Source organism: Oreochromis aureus, linkage group 2 (assembly GCF_013358895.1).
Source record: "Oreochromis aureus strain Israel breed Guangdong linkage group 2, ZZ_aureus, whole genome shotgun sequence".
NCBI lineage: Eukaryota > Metazoa > Chordata > Actinopteri > Cichliformes > Cichlidae > Oreochromis > Oreochromis aureus.
The window spans coordinates 29492171-29509140 of NC_052943.1; the positions used below are offsets into that span (position 1 = coordinate 29492171).

Here is a 16970-nt window from a genome sequence, read left to right on the forward strand (position 1 = left end):
CCAAAGGCCAGTCAGGACTCTGAGTACCCCTTGCTCTGGCTTATCACAATAGGTCATGACACGGTCAAAGGTCACACATTAATCCTAATTATTAAATCTTATACAGCATGTGGCACAATCTTATAACATATAATACACAGGTTACATGCTTTCTCATATATAAAAACACTTCAGTTTGGGTTCAATGTGTGTGTGTGTGTGTGTGTGTGTGTGTGTGTGTGTGTGTGTGTGTGTGTGTGTGTGTGTGTGTGTGTGTGTGTGTGTGTGTGATATTTTATCGTGATGTGTTCAGGATCTCTATTACAATGTTACTGTTTTGGTTGTACTGTGTTAAAGACATTGAGTGTGTATTAGGAAAGGTTAGTTACCGGAGAGTAAATTATTCAGGAGAATTCTCCCCTTACATTAACTGCCCTGTTAATGTACCAACTTAATAAACCTCGGTGAAGCAAAAATGTCTTGTGCTTAAGACTCTACATGAAAGTTAAAATATATATGTTCAGTGCACATAGATATATAGAGTATATAGTTACATAGTTATACATATCACACAAAAATCCACCACACAAGCAGAGAAATGCATACATACATTTAAACTGCGTTCATGTCCTGGTGTGTCAGTAGTAGCTCTGCAAAGGGTCGGTGGGCTGTGCAACAGTCAACTTTTGATTGTGATCCAGGCTGTAACTGTTTAATTCTTTTAATATTTAGGTATTTAATATTAAAGGAAACCATTCTCACTATGGTGCATTTTCAGGTGCCCTCTTTTGAATTTGCTCAAATATCTTTATATTTATATAATATTAGGGATAAAATTCCTGTCTGTAGAAGTCTGTAGAAACAAGTCATTCTGGCAATTTAAGAATTTATTACTTTAGTAAACAAGTGCCTCAGTAGCATGTGGAAGAACCATGCACAGTCACAACACCCCATCTCATTTGATTGCAATTTATATCACATGTTTCACCAATATTCCTAAAGCCAAAGATATTCAGTTGGCAAAGATAAAATCACAAAGCTGTTTATTTAAGCAGGGGTCAGTAATATTATTTTAGCCTTTTATTATTTTGGGGTCGGTTCAAAGCTGATCCCAACATTTGTCACTTCTGATTGATATAACACTCTCTCCGCTATGGCTTATGTATGCAGATGTTGGCTTATTCTAACTAGTATTTTGTTTTGTACCTTTTTTAAATTTTACTTTTGACTGTGAGAGAAGCCTTAGTACCGAGTGAGAAGCAAGTGAAGAAAATCCAAGCTCCACATCAGAGTCCCAGCCAGCCCTGAGATCTTCTTACTGTGAGGTAACAGTGCTAACCATTCCACTACTGTGTCACTTTTGCTTAGAGTATATATCATAAAACTTTGTTTCTAATTGCAAAATGAAAAACAAACAATGTCATAGTTTGGTTATGGTTCCATGCTATTAAATTCATCTTTCAACTTAGAGAAATTTTGAGTAAGAGGAAGGGTTTTCAAAACCTTTCTTGCTCTTAGGCAGCACTGCTGACCACCAACCAAGCTTTGTTCCATTTAGATAAAAAAAACTTTAACTTTTACTGCGACCTAAGAGATTTCAATGTATTTATGCAAGTAGTCTTTTAATGCTGACAAACATCAGCTTCAACCTGGCGGGAAACCTAATTCACATTATTTCTGTCTGCAATATTCAAATCATTATAAACACATTTATATTTGAGGTGAATTTCACAAAGTTTTACTGGATTGAGCAGTTTGTGACAATGAGCAGCTGTTTGAAGCTCACTGAAGGCGAGGAAACCCACTTCATGTTGAATACAAAATGACTTGAGCTCCAGAGTTGTCTGTTTCTAATACCAGTTGTGCTGACAACAGTTTTTTTCCCCCTCTAATACTTAATAAAATGATTTATACATATCTACAACACACCCTTCTGTATGAATTATATAATACTGCATGTATACTATATACATTAAATATTTTACAATACTAGTACAAGTTTCATTTGGTCTTCAAAGTCTATGTTTTCAATTTTGTCCCATTTCACAGAAAAAAAACAAAGTGAAACTATAAAACATACACAGATTCTCCAAATGTTAAAACAAAAAGTGTGAGTGAACATGAAAAAAATCCATCTTTAAACAACCAGGCAGGTCAGAATGATTTACATAAGACACTCAGCAGTTACAGAATCACTGCAATAATGAGACACAATCCCAATTTAAAGACACAATCTTTAAATTCTTAAGAAATCCCTCATGTAGACGTTAAACGTGATCCGAGTCCATGAGAGCCTGTAGATTTGTCTGTGCATCTGCAGTTACACAGTTTCTCTGACAGAAGGAGATTCTTCCACCTGCACAGAACACAGACGCACTGAGGAACCACATGAATGGTGCCAGATTCCAAAGCCAGGATAAAGAGGTTCAGTGAATGTGGTGTTGAAGGTGTGGAGGTGGATCAGAGAGTCACTGGAGACATTGTAGAAGGACAGAGTGCCAGCAGGACAGTCCACATACACTGCTACTCGCTTAGAACCACAGGGAGGGCACGAGGAGGACGAGGGGTGAATGACTGATATTCTCTGATTGTGATACACAGTGTAGCCACGGGTATTAGAGCAGTCCAGACTCCAGGACTGAGGATTCTCTCCAAATCTGCAGTTTTTTCGTTCTCCCTTCCTTCTTATTCCTCTATAACTTACTGATATATCAACCTCACCTGTCCACTCCACCTCCCAGTAACAGCGACCATGTAAAACATCTTTACACAGCAGCTGACACCAGTCGACAAATCTGTCAGCATGATCGGGATATATGAAGTCGTTTCTCGTATGTGTCACCTTCATATTATTCATAGACAGTTTGAGATTTTTGTTTATTGTGTTTGTGTCGACTGTGAGTTTAGAGAGATCTGTCAAGAAAAGAGACATAATGCAGCTGCAGTTAATCTACCGGCTGTTCCTTTAACACTGTATGAATCACTATATCAGTGATAATCTTAAGAAAATGACACCAAAATATAAAGACAGCTTAATATTTACGGTTTTAATTTTTATGAATTAAAAAAACAAAACACTTACACTTCTTCAATCCTGGTTTCAACCAGTCTGCTCCAGCAGGTTCCACCCTGAAATGACAAGTATCAACACCATAACTTTCAACATGCAAAAACAGAAATTACATTCAGTGTATCAACATCCAGAAGACCCTTATGAAGAGAATATCGAGGGAACAGTTTACCCTGCCCGGGATAGGGTTACCGGGGCCCCGCCCTGGAGCCAGGCCCGGGGAGGGTGCCCGAGGGCGAGTGTCTGGTGGCCGGGGCTTAGTCCATGGGGCCCAGCCGGGCACAGCCCGAAGAGGAGACATGGGCCCATCCTCCCGCAGGCCCACCACCCGCAGGAGGTGCCATAGGGGTCGGGTGCATTGTGTGCTGGGCGGCGGCCAGGAGCGGAGGCACTGGCGGACTGATCCTCGGCTGCCAAGACTGGCAATAGGGACATGGAATGTCAACTCTCTGGTGGGGAAGGAGCCTGAGTTAGTGCGTGAGGTTGAGAGGTACTGGCTAGATATAGTCGGGCTCACCTCTACGCATGGCTTGGGCTCTGGAACCAGTCTCCTGGAGAGGGGCTGGACTCTGTCTCAGTCTGGAGTTGCCCCTGGTGAGAGGCGGCGGGCTGGGGTGGGTATTCTAATATCCCCTCGGCTTGCTGCCGGTACGTTGGGGTTTTTCCCGGTGGATGAGAGGTTTTGTTCCCTGCGCCTTAGGGTCGGGGAACGGGTCCTGACTGTCATCTGCGCTTATGCGCCGAGTGGCAGTTCAGAGTACCCAGCCTTCTTAGAGTCCCTGGGGGCGGGGTGCTGGAAGGTGCCCCATCTGGAGACTCTGTTGTCCTGCTGGGAGACTTCAATGCTCACGTGGGTAACAACAGCGAGACCTGGAGGGGCGTGATTGGGAGGAACGGCCTCCCTGATCTGAACCGAGCGGTGTTTTGTTATTGGACTTCTGTGCAAGTCACAGTTTGGCCATAACGAACACCTTGTTCGAACATAAGAGTGTCCATAAGTGCACGTGGCACCAGGGCGCTCTAGGCCGCAGGTCGATGATCGATTTTGTAATCGTATCACCAGACCTGCGACCATAAGTTCTGGACACTCGGTAAAAAGAGGGGCTGAGCTGTCAACTGATCACCACCTGGTGGTGAGTTGGATCAGGTGGCGGGGAGGACGCTGGACAGACCCGGTGCACCTAAGCGCGTGAGTGAGGGTGTGCTGGGAACATCTAGCAGAGGCCCCAGTCCGCGAGATCTTCAACGCACACCTCCGGGAGAGCTTCAACAGCATTCCGAGGGAGACTGGGGACATTGAGTCCGAATGGACCATGTTCAGCGCGTCTCCATCGCGGCTGCTGCATTGAGCTGCGCCGCAAGGTGGTTGGTGCCTGCCGTGGTGGTAATCCCGAACCAAATGGTGGACACCAGAGGTGAAGGGAGCCACCAGGCTGAAGAAGGAGTCCCTATCGGGCTTGGTTAGCCTGTGGGACTCGGAGGCAGCCGACAGGTATCGACAGGCCAAGCGGAATGCGGCTCGGGCAGTGGCTGAAGCAAAAACTTCGGGTGTGGGAGGAGTTCGAGAGGCCATGGAAAAAGACTTTCGGACTGCCTCGAAGAGATTCTGGCAAACCGTCAGGCGTCTCAGGAGGGGAAAGCGGTGCTCTACCTGCACTGTGTATAGTGCTGGCGGGGCGCTGCTGGACGTCGACTGAGAAAATTGTCAGGCGGTGGAAGGAATACTGAGGACCTCCTTAATCCCACTGACACGTCTTCCGAGGAGGAAGCAGAGTCTGGGGATGAGGGAATGACCCGCCAATTTCCGGGCGAGGTCACTGAGGCAGTTAAACAACTCCTTGGTGGCAGAGCCCTGGTGTTGATGAGGTCCGCCCGAGTTCCTGAAGGCTCTGGACGTTGTAGGGCTGTCCTGGTTGACACGCCTCTACAATGTTGCGTGGAGATCAGGGCAGTACCCCTGGATTGGCAGACCGGGGTGGTGGTCCCCATCTTTAAGAAGGGAGACCGGAGGGTGTGTTCCAACTACAGGGGATCACGCTCCTCAGCCTCCCTGGGAAAGTCTATGCCAGGGTGCTGGAAAGGAGAGTTCGTCCGCTAGTCGAACCTCGGATACAGAAGGAACAATGCGGTTTTTCGTCCTGGTCGCGGAACACTGGACCAGCTCTTTATCCTCTCAAGGATACTTGAGGGTGCATGGGAGTTTGCCCAACCAGTCTACATGTGTTTTGTGGACTTGGAGAAGGCATTCGACCGTGTCCCTCGGGTGTCCTGTGGGAGGTGTTATGGGAGCATGGGGTGTCTGGCCCATTGCTACGGGCCATTCGATCCCTATACAACCGTTGCAAGAGTTTGGTTCGCATTGCCGGCAATAAGTCGGACTCGTTCTCGGTGGGTGATGGGCTCCGCCAGGGCTGCCCTTTGTCACCGGTTCTGTTCATAATTTTTATGGACAGGATTTCTAGGCGCAGCCAAGTGGCGGAGGGCTTTCGCCGGTGGCCTCAGAATCTCATCTCTGCTTTTTGCGGATGATGTGGTTCTGTTGGCTTCATCAGGTGAAGGCCTCCAGCTCGCACTGGAACGGTTCGCAGCCGAGTGTGAAGCAGCGGGAATGAGGATCAGCACCTCCAAATCTGAGGCCATGGTTCTCAGCCGGAAAAGGGTGGAGTGCCCACTCCGGGTCGGGGATGAGTTCCTGCCCCAAGTGGAGGAGTTCAAGTATCTCGGGGTCTTGTTCGCGAGTGATGGGAGAAGGGAGCCGGAGATCGACAGACGGATTGGTGCTGCGGCTGCAGTGATGCGGACGCTGCACCGGTCCGTCGTGGTGAAGAGGGAGCTGAGTGTAAAAGCGAAGCTCTCAATTTACCGGATGGATGTATCAACATCCATTCTGCTCAGTCATTAACAATAATGTCATCTCACCAACCTTAGGGTTTCTAGTTTCCAGCGATGGTCCTTTACTCCAGTCTGAAGCTCCACTCCTGCATCCTCTGGATGATTGTAACTTAAGTCCAGCACTTTCAGATGAGAGGGGTTGGAGTTCAGAGCTGAGGCCAGAGAAGCACAGCCATCCTTTGTGATCAAGCAGCCTGACAGCCTGCAGGCACACAAAATGACGCTGGATAAGTTACTAAAGAAACAAAACGCTGAGGTACTGTTTTCTATCATTTATTTAAGCTGATTATTATCATCACATTTTGTTTCTTTAATTACAATCCAGACCATTATCTTCAACCAATAACCAGATGTCCCAATAGAAAACGTAATAAAAATAAATATTATAATATAACAACATAAGCAGAGAAACAGTCATCTTAATTCACAGTGTAAACACTGATTGCAGAGGCTAATCTTAACCTGAGAGTTTCCAGTTTGCAGTGTTGACTTTCCAGTCCAGTGGACAGTGCCTTCACTCCTGTATCCTTCAGGTTGTTGTTATTCAGGTCCAGCTCTCTCAGACTCGATGACTGGCAGGAGAGAGCTGGAGAAAGAGCTTCACAGCTTTTCTCTGACAGGTTGCAGACACTCAGTCTGCAATTCCAATCACACAATGATTGGTTTGAATAAACAAATAATCTAATAATGAGCATAAAATCTTATCAACTACTGTATGGCGATGTAACGAAATACAAAATTCAGTTCAATTAAAACTCAAATGATCCCTTAGCTACATGGAAATGAACATTAGTAATTTTGATCTAATTTATGCTTTAAATACCACAATGTCTATTGTTCACACATATTATGTTTTATTTTAACAAAGCTCAAAAAGATTTGTGAGATTAAAAGACTTATTCTTTTTATTTCCATATCAGTATAATATATTGAAAATATATTATATGGTTTAAAAGATAGAATATAAAGCTCCTGTGTAAAGCAAAGACCCTAAAATATCAGAAAGAAATTGGCTTTCAAGTTATCTTACTGTCAAATCATACATTTTTATACAAACACTTTAAAGGTCTCAGATTATTTACAAACTCTACTGTACAATACTTTTATTTCCATAATTTTCTAAGAGCGGCATAGTGATGTACAAATAGAGGTAGACGTTTTGTTGTAATCACATCCCAGACAATTTACAAAGAATTAAATTAGGTAAGGGTAAAGCAAAGTAACCTGAACTTTTCAGGGGACAGCACTAGTTCAGAATTCACACCTTGTAATTTAAAAGGCACTAAGAGAATTTTTAGATTATGTCTTGTATAAATAACTGGATTAAGCAAACCATGTACCCATAAATTTAATAAATACATTTGATTTATGCAAGCATGTATACTGAGGTTTAGTGCTTTATATGCCATTAGCAATCATGAAGTGACTCAAATGGCTCCAGATGGCAAAATATAAAAATGGTGGTACTTGTATCTGCTTTTAAAGGATCGATAAAGTTCTCCGCTGTGCTGTTTTACTCCCACAGCTATTCCTCAAAGTCACAACATTCAATTTAATTCAGTTTTACTTATATAGCATCATATCACAGCAACAGTGGTCTCAAGTCACTTTATATTGTAAGGTACCCCCCCTTCAATAAATCTGTGGCTATATGAAAAGAGCAGAGGTTTTGCACACACTGAAAATCCTCAAAAAGGAAACAAAGATATCAAAAAGAGAAAAATTAAAAATAATCATAAGAACTGACCTCAGAGTTTCTAGCTTCCATAATGAATGCTCTAGTCCATGTGACAACAGTTGCACTCCTGAGTCCCCTGGATTATTGTAGCTCAAGTCCAGTTCTTTCAAGTGGGTAAGGTTAGAGTTGAGAGCTGAGACAAGGTACCTACAACCATCCTCTGTGATCTGACAGCCTGACAGTCTGCCGAACCAGAAAACAACACAAGTCCCATGTATTTTCATCTTCTATTTTCAGTATCCCTAGCTGAAAGATTCATATATGAACTCTGAACAATGTTGGTAGTCACATATTGAGATATAGTCTGAAGCTGTCCTGTCTCACATGTATCCCACAAAAGGACACTGACTGGTGTTAGATACATTTTCAAAGCTTGAAATAACTTTTTTCGTAATGGATAGTGCTTAGTTAGGGATGAAGGATGGAGGACACATGACACTCATTGCGATTCCATAACTTGTTTTTACACAGGTTAAAGATTATTAAATGTCTGATCTGACCACATCAGTTATTTATATTATTTATCCATACCTTAGAGTTTCCAGTTTACAGTGTGGGCTCCCCAGTTCAACAGAAAGTGCTTTTACCCCAGAATCCTGCAGGGTGTTGTTACTCAGGTCTAGCTCAAGCAGACTAGAGACTGGGTTACTGAGGACTGAAGTCAGAGCTTCACAGCTTGTCTTTGAGAGGTTACAGTCAGTCAGTCTAAAAACAGAATGTGAAAAAAAATACAGATTTTTAAATACTTAAACAAAAGAAATGCTGCTTTCCTGATTTTAATAAATGTGTACCTGTCTGTGTACTTACATGGCTTTTTTGGAGGCTTTGATCACTGGCAGCAGCCTCAGAAGAGCCTCCTCTGAAGCAGAGTATTTCTTCAGGTCAAACTCATCCAGATCATTTTCTGATGACAGTAAGATGAAGGCCAGAGCTGACCACTGGGCAGGAGACAGTTTATCCACAGAGAGGCTTCTTGAACTCAGGGACTGTTGGATCTCCTCCACTAGAGAACGGTCGTTCAGTTCATTCAGACAGTGGAACAGATTGATGCTTTTCTCTGCAGACAGATTCTCACTTATCTTCATCTTAATGTACTGGACTGTTTCCTGATTGGTTTCTGAAGTGCTTTCTGTCTGTGTCTGCAGGCCTTTTAAAAGATCCTGATTTGACTGCAATGAAAGACCCAGGAGGAAGCGGAGGAACAAGTCCAGGTGTCCATTTGGACTCTGCAAAGCTTTGTCCACAGCAAGTTGGTAGAAGTCTGTCTTTACAATCTTATTTTTAGGTGTTTCAGATGTGTGAGATGCTGTTTGTTCCTCTGGTAGCACGCTGACTCCAGAGTTGATGAAGGTCAGATGGACATGAAGAGCAGCCAGAAACTCCTGAACGCTCAGATGGATGAAGCAGAACACTGTGTCCTGATATAGCCCTTTTTCCTCTTTAAAGATCTGTGTGAACACTCCTGAGTACACTGAGGCTGCTCTAATATCAATGCCACACTCTGTCAGGTCTGATTCATAAAAGATCAGGTTTCCTTTCAGCAGCTGGTCAAAAGCCAGTTTTCCCAGTGATTCAATCATCTTCTTGCTTCCTGGACCCCAGTGACAATCTGTCTCAGCACCACCATCATACTTGATCTTCCTTACTTTGGACTGAACCACCAGGAAATGGATGTACATCTCAGTCAGAGTCCTAGGTAATATTCCTCCCTCCCTGGTTTTCAACATATCCTCTAGAACTGTAGCAGTGATCCAACAGAAGACTGGGATGTGGCACATGATGTGGAGGCTTCGTGATGATTTGATGTGGGAGATGATCCTGCTGGCCTGTTCCTCATCTCTGAATCTCTTCCTGAAGTACTCCTCCTTCTGTTCATCGGTGAACCCTCTGACTTCTGTCACCCTGTCAACAAACTGAGGAGGAATCTGACTGGCTGCTGCAGGTCGTGTGGTTATCCAGACACGAGCGGAGGGAAGCAGTTCCCCCCTGATGAGGTTTGTCAGCAGCACATCCACTGAGGCGGACTGTGTAATATCAGTTAGAGTTTCATTGTGGTGGAAGTCCAGAGGAGGTCGACACTCATCCAGACCATCCAAGATGAACACAACCTGGAAGTGTTCAAACCTGCATATTCCTGCTTTTTTGGTTTCGGTAAAGAAGTGATGAACAAGTCCCACCAAGCTGAACTGCTTCTCTTTCAGCACATTCAGCTCTCTGAATGTAAATGGAAATGTAAACTGGATGTCCTGGTTAGCTTGTTCTTCAGCCCAGTCTAGCGTAAACTTTTGAATTAAGACTGTTTTCCCAATGCCGGCCACTCCCTTTGTCAGCACTGTTCTCATTGGTTCATCTCTTCCAGGTGACTTTTTAAAGATGTCTTCTCGTCTGATTGTTGTTTCTGGTCTTTCTGGTTTCCTGGATGCTGTTTCGAGTTTTCTGACCTCATGTTCATCATTGACCTCTGCAGTCCCTCCCTCTGTGATGTAGAACTCAGTGTAGATCTGATTCAGAAGGGTTGGGTTTCCTGCTTTAGCGATCCCCTCAAACACACACTGGGACTTCTTCTTCAGATTACTTTTAAGTTTACGTTGACATTGTGGAGCAAAAAGTTCTAAATGGAAAGAAATTGCATCAGTGAGCAATAATCTACCAAATAAAAGCACAATCAAAGTTCACAGTAGTAACAGTACTGTCTATGCCTTGTGAACAGTAGGTGCTGTTATTTTGCCATCTTGGGATAATAATGGCAGAAGAATTCAGAAGGTAGCAGAAATATAATGAAGTACAACAGAATGTGCTGTTATGGTTCTTCTCTTGTTATAAATAAAAGAGTAAATTAACCAGTAATTTAAGAATTAAAGTAAAAAAAAAGAATTTGAAAAAAAACAGGGCAGTATAATTTCATGCTCATTGAGTGTTATTGGATACACTTAGAAGAGATTCTCATTTAATCTAAAATGTTCAGTTCCTATTTTGGGAACGAGAGTGTAACCTAGGTTATTTTCACATTTTTCCATAGCAACTGTGATTCAAGTCCAATGTGGTGGATAACTCTTGAGCAACCTCTGCATGGTGTCATGTGACAAATTAAAAAAAAGATACTGAACATTTTATTGATCCTTGAAGGCAGCGCCATTTATAAGTGCAAGTAAATAAAGGGCATTTCATATCCTTCTTTTTGAATGTGTTAGTGTGACCAATTATAGACCACCTAATTTGAAGTCTGAATCTACTGAAACAAGGTACCAGCAGCAGCAGCGCAATAGTAGTGACACGTAAGCATAAAAGTAGCTCAGGTAATGTTTTCACTGGAAATTTCAGTATAAAATAACTGCTAAATACTTTATTTTAACCACACCTAAAGTAACTAAAACTGGTAACTCTTTAGGAGCTGCACAATGATATCACATTATAAAACACATTTTATATAACAAGAAAGAGAAACTGTCAAAAAGTTAACAGAAGGAGAGGGAGAGAGAGCCCGAGGACGGCCATTGCAGGGACAACCGCGACCCCCACTCAGAGAAGAGCAGAGGAGAGCCCCGCAGGCTCCACCAGAGCAGTCTGAGCTCCAGGCACACAGACCCGAGACCCAAGTGCACCCCACCCCCCAGCAGGGGCCCAACAGTGCTGAATAAAAGGCAGAATCGGTATATGGTTCAGGAACTGAATTTTTAAATAATTGCACCCAAACAGATCGAATATAGTACAATCTGCAATTCCTGTCAACTTTTAGCATGCTAGATATCAGCTTTTTCGAGAACTGCTCATCCATGAAAACACAGATAAATGACTGTCACATTTACTGATCAGGCTCATTTTACTTACTGTTCTGCAGACGGTCAGCCCAATCGTCCTTTTTCATTGTTCTTAGGAAATGCAGGGCGAGCTTCACCAATGCCTCTCTGTTCCTCTGGTCTTCACCCTCTCCCCCCAGCAGCGTCTCTTCCTCCATCTGACTCTCTGAGTTATTTGGACACAAAATCTTCTGGATCTTCTTCAGCTCATTTTTCACAAAAGTGATAATGTTGTCCTCCAGCAGCTTGAACAGAATATATCAAATGATGAAATCAGATTTGAATCATCACGATAACCATCAGAGCCCGACACATAACCCACTGGTCTGTGCAGCATGGAGATGACTGGGAACAAAACACATGTAAAAGAAGTTGTTGTACACACCATAAACATTGAGTCCAGACAAGATTGATGCTGCTGGGCAGACTGATCACTGGGAACCTCTGAACTCTCCTCATCAAATCTGGAAGAATTGTGAAAAATGAGCTCCCACAAGGCAGAGGTCCATCTAGTAACATTTGGCTTCAAACAGTGGACGTGAGTGACTGTGAGCTTTGAGTGATGCTGAACCCTCCGAGAGTTAACAACTTACTCTGCAGGTTTTTGTAGCTTTCAGCATCCTCAGCTGGGTCTAGTCCTAACAGGTTGCACTAACTTCCCCTCCTTCACTGTAAACTTCTCAAGTTCTCTGGAGCAAGTCATCTACAACCTCCTTTTGCTCCTCTTTAGGTTCTCTGACTGGTTATACTGGAAACTTCCACGTTTCACTAAGATGAATGCTATAGCATTCAGTTTTCATCATCACCCTGAAGTACTTACGTCTTGTTAACAGAGTCGAGTTCATCGCTGGAGTTATGAAGAACAGATTCATCACACAATGTGGGTGCAAAGCTGGGCTGAAGCTGAGGTTCAGGTTCAGTAGATGCTGGTATCTGTTGTAACCTGAATAACAGCAGATAAAGTTAACTCAAGAAGAAAAGATGCTGCTTGGCTGCAGTGAGTGACAGATGTTAATGATAGTAAACAGCTGATCTCTGGCTTGGTGGACAGATGTGCTACCACTACATCTCTATGTTCAGGTTTCTTTTAGTCACAACTTTCGTCAACCACATATACGTTGCTTCTTCTCCCAGCAGCACTACCGAGACAAACACAATGAATAATTAGTAAGATGTAATGCAACAACTTACTGTTTCCCAAATAATCTTTGTAAGAAATTCATGATAACATCCATGATCCAGTTCTTCATGAAGGAGAACCAGCTGCATATGGGCAAGAAAACACATAATTACAATGAACAGCATGAAGTGAATTAATTCCTGGTTAAAATATTTTATTTGCAAAAGTCCAATTAAATATTTCTGGTAGCTTTATATCCTTACCCTTCATTAGCAGGCAGGTTCTGACTGTTCTCTGTATCTTGGCTGAAATCAATATATCGCTCATTTGAGCTGCTGCTCATCGTGGACACACAGACAGGTTCAGGTTTAGGAGATTTTTTTCTCTGACGTATCCTGATAAAATATTGGTAGATGTATCAAAGGTCACATATTCAGCGTAACTGTCAAACATTTCAATAGAGAATAAAATGTTAAGTTTTAATGCTGACAGCAACTCACTTTGTGCCCTGTGCTCCTTGTTTGAAATCAATATGTCGCTCATTCGACTGGTCGCTCATCATTGACACACAGCTGGGTCCGGGTTTAGAAGTATCTGGAATCTGATGACCCCTGATACAACAATAGGAAATGTATTAAAAGTCACACATTCAGCTTAACTGTCACAGATTAAAATAACATAATAAATAAATACAGTGGTTTGAAAAGTGTTGCTCCCTTTTCTTTCTAACACTGACATGTTTCTGGCCCTTTTATAGGGCCGTTATCACAAACACTTGACTGCAGTCTACGCTGCCAAGGGTGGCACAACCATTTATTAGGTTTAGGAGAAAGTACTTTTTCACAAAGGGCAGGTAGACTTAATAAATTAAAATGAAAAACTGCATTTTGTATCTTCTCAGTTTGTTTTTGTCTAATATTAAGATTTGTGTGGCAAATATGCAAAAAAAGGGGGCAAACAATTTTTAACATATATGTTACATGTGTGTTCATTTTTAATGCTGACAACAACTCACCTCGTCTCCACTGGTGCTTGTTTGAAATCAATATATCGCTCATTTGAGCTGCTGCTCATCGTGGACACACAGACGGGTTCAGGTTTAGATTTTTTTCTCTGACGTATCCTGATAAAATATTGATATGTTTCAAAGGTCACATATTCAGCGTAACTGTTAAGTTTTAATGCTGACAAAAACTCACTTTGTTTCCTGTGCTCCTTGTTTGAAATCAATATATCGCTCGTTCGACTGGTTGCTCATCACGGACATACAGCTGGGTTCAGGTTCACGGTGGGCAGTGTGGGGTGTGTGCTCCTTCTCTGGGCTTCACACACACAGTTTTACATGTGAATAAAAATGATGGTGCAGTGATTTAAATGCAGAGCTGTAGCATACAGAAGAGTCCCTGACAGTAAAGAAAGTCCTCTGACCTCTGAGCTTTGGTGATCTCGTCTCCACACAGAGTGGCTTTAGAGGGAGGAGGAAGCTCCTCTGTGTTTTCACACAGCGCCATCACAGAATCAGCTGAAGCACAGAAACCTGCAGAAAAAAATGATTTCTCCTCATTCTGAGTGTCACAAACTCGCAGCTCCGAGTGAAGCAAATTCAGAGCCAGAGCCCAGCAGTGAACCGTGGGCCTTACTCACCTCTACACGGAGACAATCATCTGCAGGTTCAAGCCATAAAATGAAAGTAAATAATAACCAGGAAGTGATGACGTCACTGCAGGCTTGCTACGACTCTTCTTCTTTTATTCTTTTAAACATGTAGGAGTAATACTGCCCCCTGCTAGGCTGGAGTGGCAGGATAAGCAGGATTTTTAAATGGGCCAAGAAATTCATCCACAAAAACATTAAAAAAAGAAAAAGGAAAAAAAGAACTGTTTTACTGTGATTCGTGTCACTCCATCCAAGTTTGTTCATAGCTTTAAAAGTGAAACTTTTTGCCTACAGTTTATACAGAGTGCCTCAGTTTGACCAAACACTTCAAAGTGTAGAAATGTCGTCCTTTTGTTCCACGTGCTAATATTCTTCTCAGTGTCCACAGCAAACCCACAATCAAAGCAACACTGCATGAATATTACTGGTCAAGTCAAAAACCATAAACTGTGCACAGTATTGTTTATCTGCAAACCAGAAGAACAATAATAATTATAAAAAAATAAAGTTATACTTGCAGAGTTCTTGCAGTATAACGTTAATGCAGTATTTGCTGGGATATGCAGTATTTACAAAGGTTGATTACAGTTTATTCCACAATGTGGCGATGTACCACCCTAAATGACACCAACACACAGCTGTTTTCATAAACTCATAAACTCTGGTTGAAGTTCTGAAGAAGAACAATTTATATTAACAGTGTTCATGATTAAACTGTTATATGAAAAATGTGTAAATGACTAAAAATAAGCCTTCTTACTATTACAAGCTTGACTAAAGAGTTTCAATTTAATTCAGTTTCATTTTATATTATTTATACAGCGCCAAATCACAACAACAGTTGCCTCAAGGCGCTTTATACTGTAAGATGAAGACCCTACAGTAATACAAAGAAAACTCGACCAATCAACCTTTGATGACAGCAGGAAGGAAAAACTGTTTTTAGCAGAAAGAAACCTCCGGCAGACCCAGTATGAGGGATGGGGCAAAGGCACACTGTGGAAGAGAGCCACAGATTAAGAAGAAACACTCAGGGCATTGTGGGACGATTTGTGCAAATAGCAGCTTCATTGAGTTGTGTTGCTAGATGCTGCCCTCTAGTGGGTGCTGTGAGCCCTCAGAGGGAAGTTCAGGTGAAAACAACAAACAGCTTTCACTGTAGTTATGAGAGTGACTTCAGAGCTCCAGGCTCTTATCAGCCGGCTGCAGGCAGAAGGTCGACGCCTGTCTGCAATTCTGCTGAAGCCCGAGTCTTCGCTTCAGGCCTCAGAGAGGACACGAAAATCAGCTCTCGTAGCACGTGTCGACATCACGGAGTGCTTATCTGGCATTAGGCTATTATCTCTAAGCAGACGAGCTGTCACATGACAAGTCACATGAATGTCACATTATTCTGAGTAGAGCAGATTCAGAAAAGGAGAGCAGTGTGATTAAAAGCTTTTATTTATGTACAATAAGAAACTTCTGGCTTCCAGTCATGTGGAATGGCGGCGAGCATATTTACACATATTTACATGTCAGGGTTTTAAAAACAATCAATCCTGTTATAATTTTAATCTGACTTCAGAGCAAAACTTCAAAGCTTTTAACTGCAGTCTGTGGAAAGTTTGTTAGCAGGAGGTTTAATTAGAAACTTGTAAAACTCACTTTTCTTAATATAAGAAACACACAAACAAATGTACAAGAGGACGTTAATGTGCGACACACATACAGTCCGCGTGGAAGGCAACATTTCATGTTGTGACTCTGTGGATGTGCCATTTTCAACATAAACGGGATTGTAAAGTACAGAGCAAGAGAGCAGAAGAAAGGAAATCTAAAACTCATTAAATGATTTGTTTTATCATTTTGAATATACAGGGAGTGCAGAATTATTAGGCAAGTTGTATTTTTGAGGAATAATTTTATTATTGAACAACAACCATGTTCTCAATGAACCCAAAAAACTCATTAATATCAAAGCTGAATGTTTTTGGAAGTAGTTTTTAGTTTGTTTTTAGTTTTAGCTATTTTAGGGGATATCTGTGTGTGCAGGTGACTATTACTGTGCATAATTATTAGGCAACTTAACAAAAACAAATATATACCCATTTCAATTATTTATTTTACCAGTGAAACCAATATAACATCTCCACATTCACAAATATACATTTCTGACATTCAAAAACAAAACAAAAACAAATCAGCGACCAATATAGCCACCTTTCTTTGCAAGGACACTCAAAAGCCTGCCATCCATGGATTCTGTCAGTGTTTTGATCTGTTCACCATCAACATTGCGTGCAGCAGCAACCACAGCCTCCCAGACACTGTTCAGAGAGGTGTACTGTTTTCCCTCCTTGTAAATCTCACATTTGATGATGGACCACAGGTTCTCAATGGGGTTCAGATCAGGTGAACAAGGAGGCCATGTCATTAGTTTTTCTTCTTTTATACCCTTTCTTGCCAGCCACGCTGTGGAGTACTTGGACGCGTGTGATGGAGCATTGTCCTGCATGAAAATCATGTTTTTCTTGAAGGATGCAGACTTCTTCCTGTACCACTGCTTGAAGAAGGTGTCTTCCAGAAACTGGCAGTAGGACTGGGAGTTGAGCTTGACTCCATCCTCAACCCGAAAAAGGCCCCACAAGCTCATCTTTGATGATACCAGCCCAAACCAGTACTCCACCTCCACCTTGCTGGCGTCTGAGTCGGACTGGAGCTCTCTGCCCTTTACCA

At 42.4% G+C, this 16970-nt stretch overlaps 1 protein-coding gene across 1 annotated transcript; it reads right to left on the reverse strand.

Annotated features, from left to right (window-relative positions):
• Window positions 1-1701: 1701 nt before the first annotated feature.
• Window positions 1702-14319, reverse strand: LOC116329690 (NLR family CARD domain-containing protein 3-like). The gene is made up of 17 exons (XM_039621771.1): window positions 14241-14319; window positions 14025-14133; window positions 13796-13918; window positions 13612-13719; window positions 13097-13207; window positions 12860-12991; window positions 12668-12739; window positions 12297-12419; window positions 11862-11940; window positions 11508-11721; window positions 8487-10290; window positions 8211-8384; window positions 7689-7862; window positions 6404-6577; window positions 5973-6143; window positions 3062-3108; window positions 1702-2892 (listed from the first exon to the last, which is right to left on the reverse strand). The coding sequence occupies exons 2-17, from the start codon at window positions 14105-14107 to the stop codon at window positions 2300-2302; spliced, it is 4182 nt and encodes a 1393-aa protein (XP_039477705.1). The 5' UTR covers window positions 14108-14133; window positions 14241-14319; the 3' UTR covers window positions 1702-2299.
• Between the last annotated feature and the right edge of the window lie 2651 nt (window positions 14320-16970).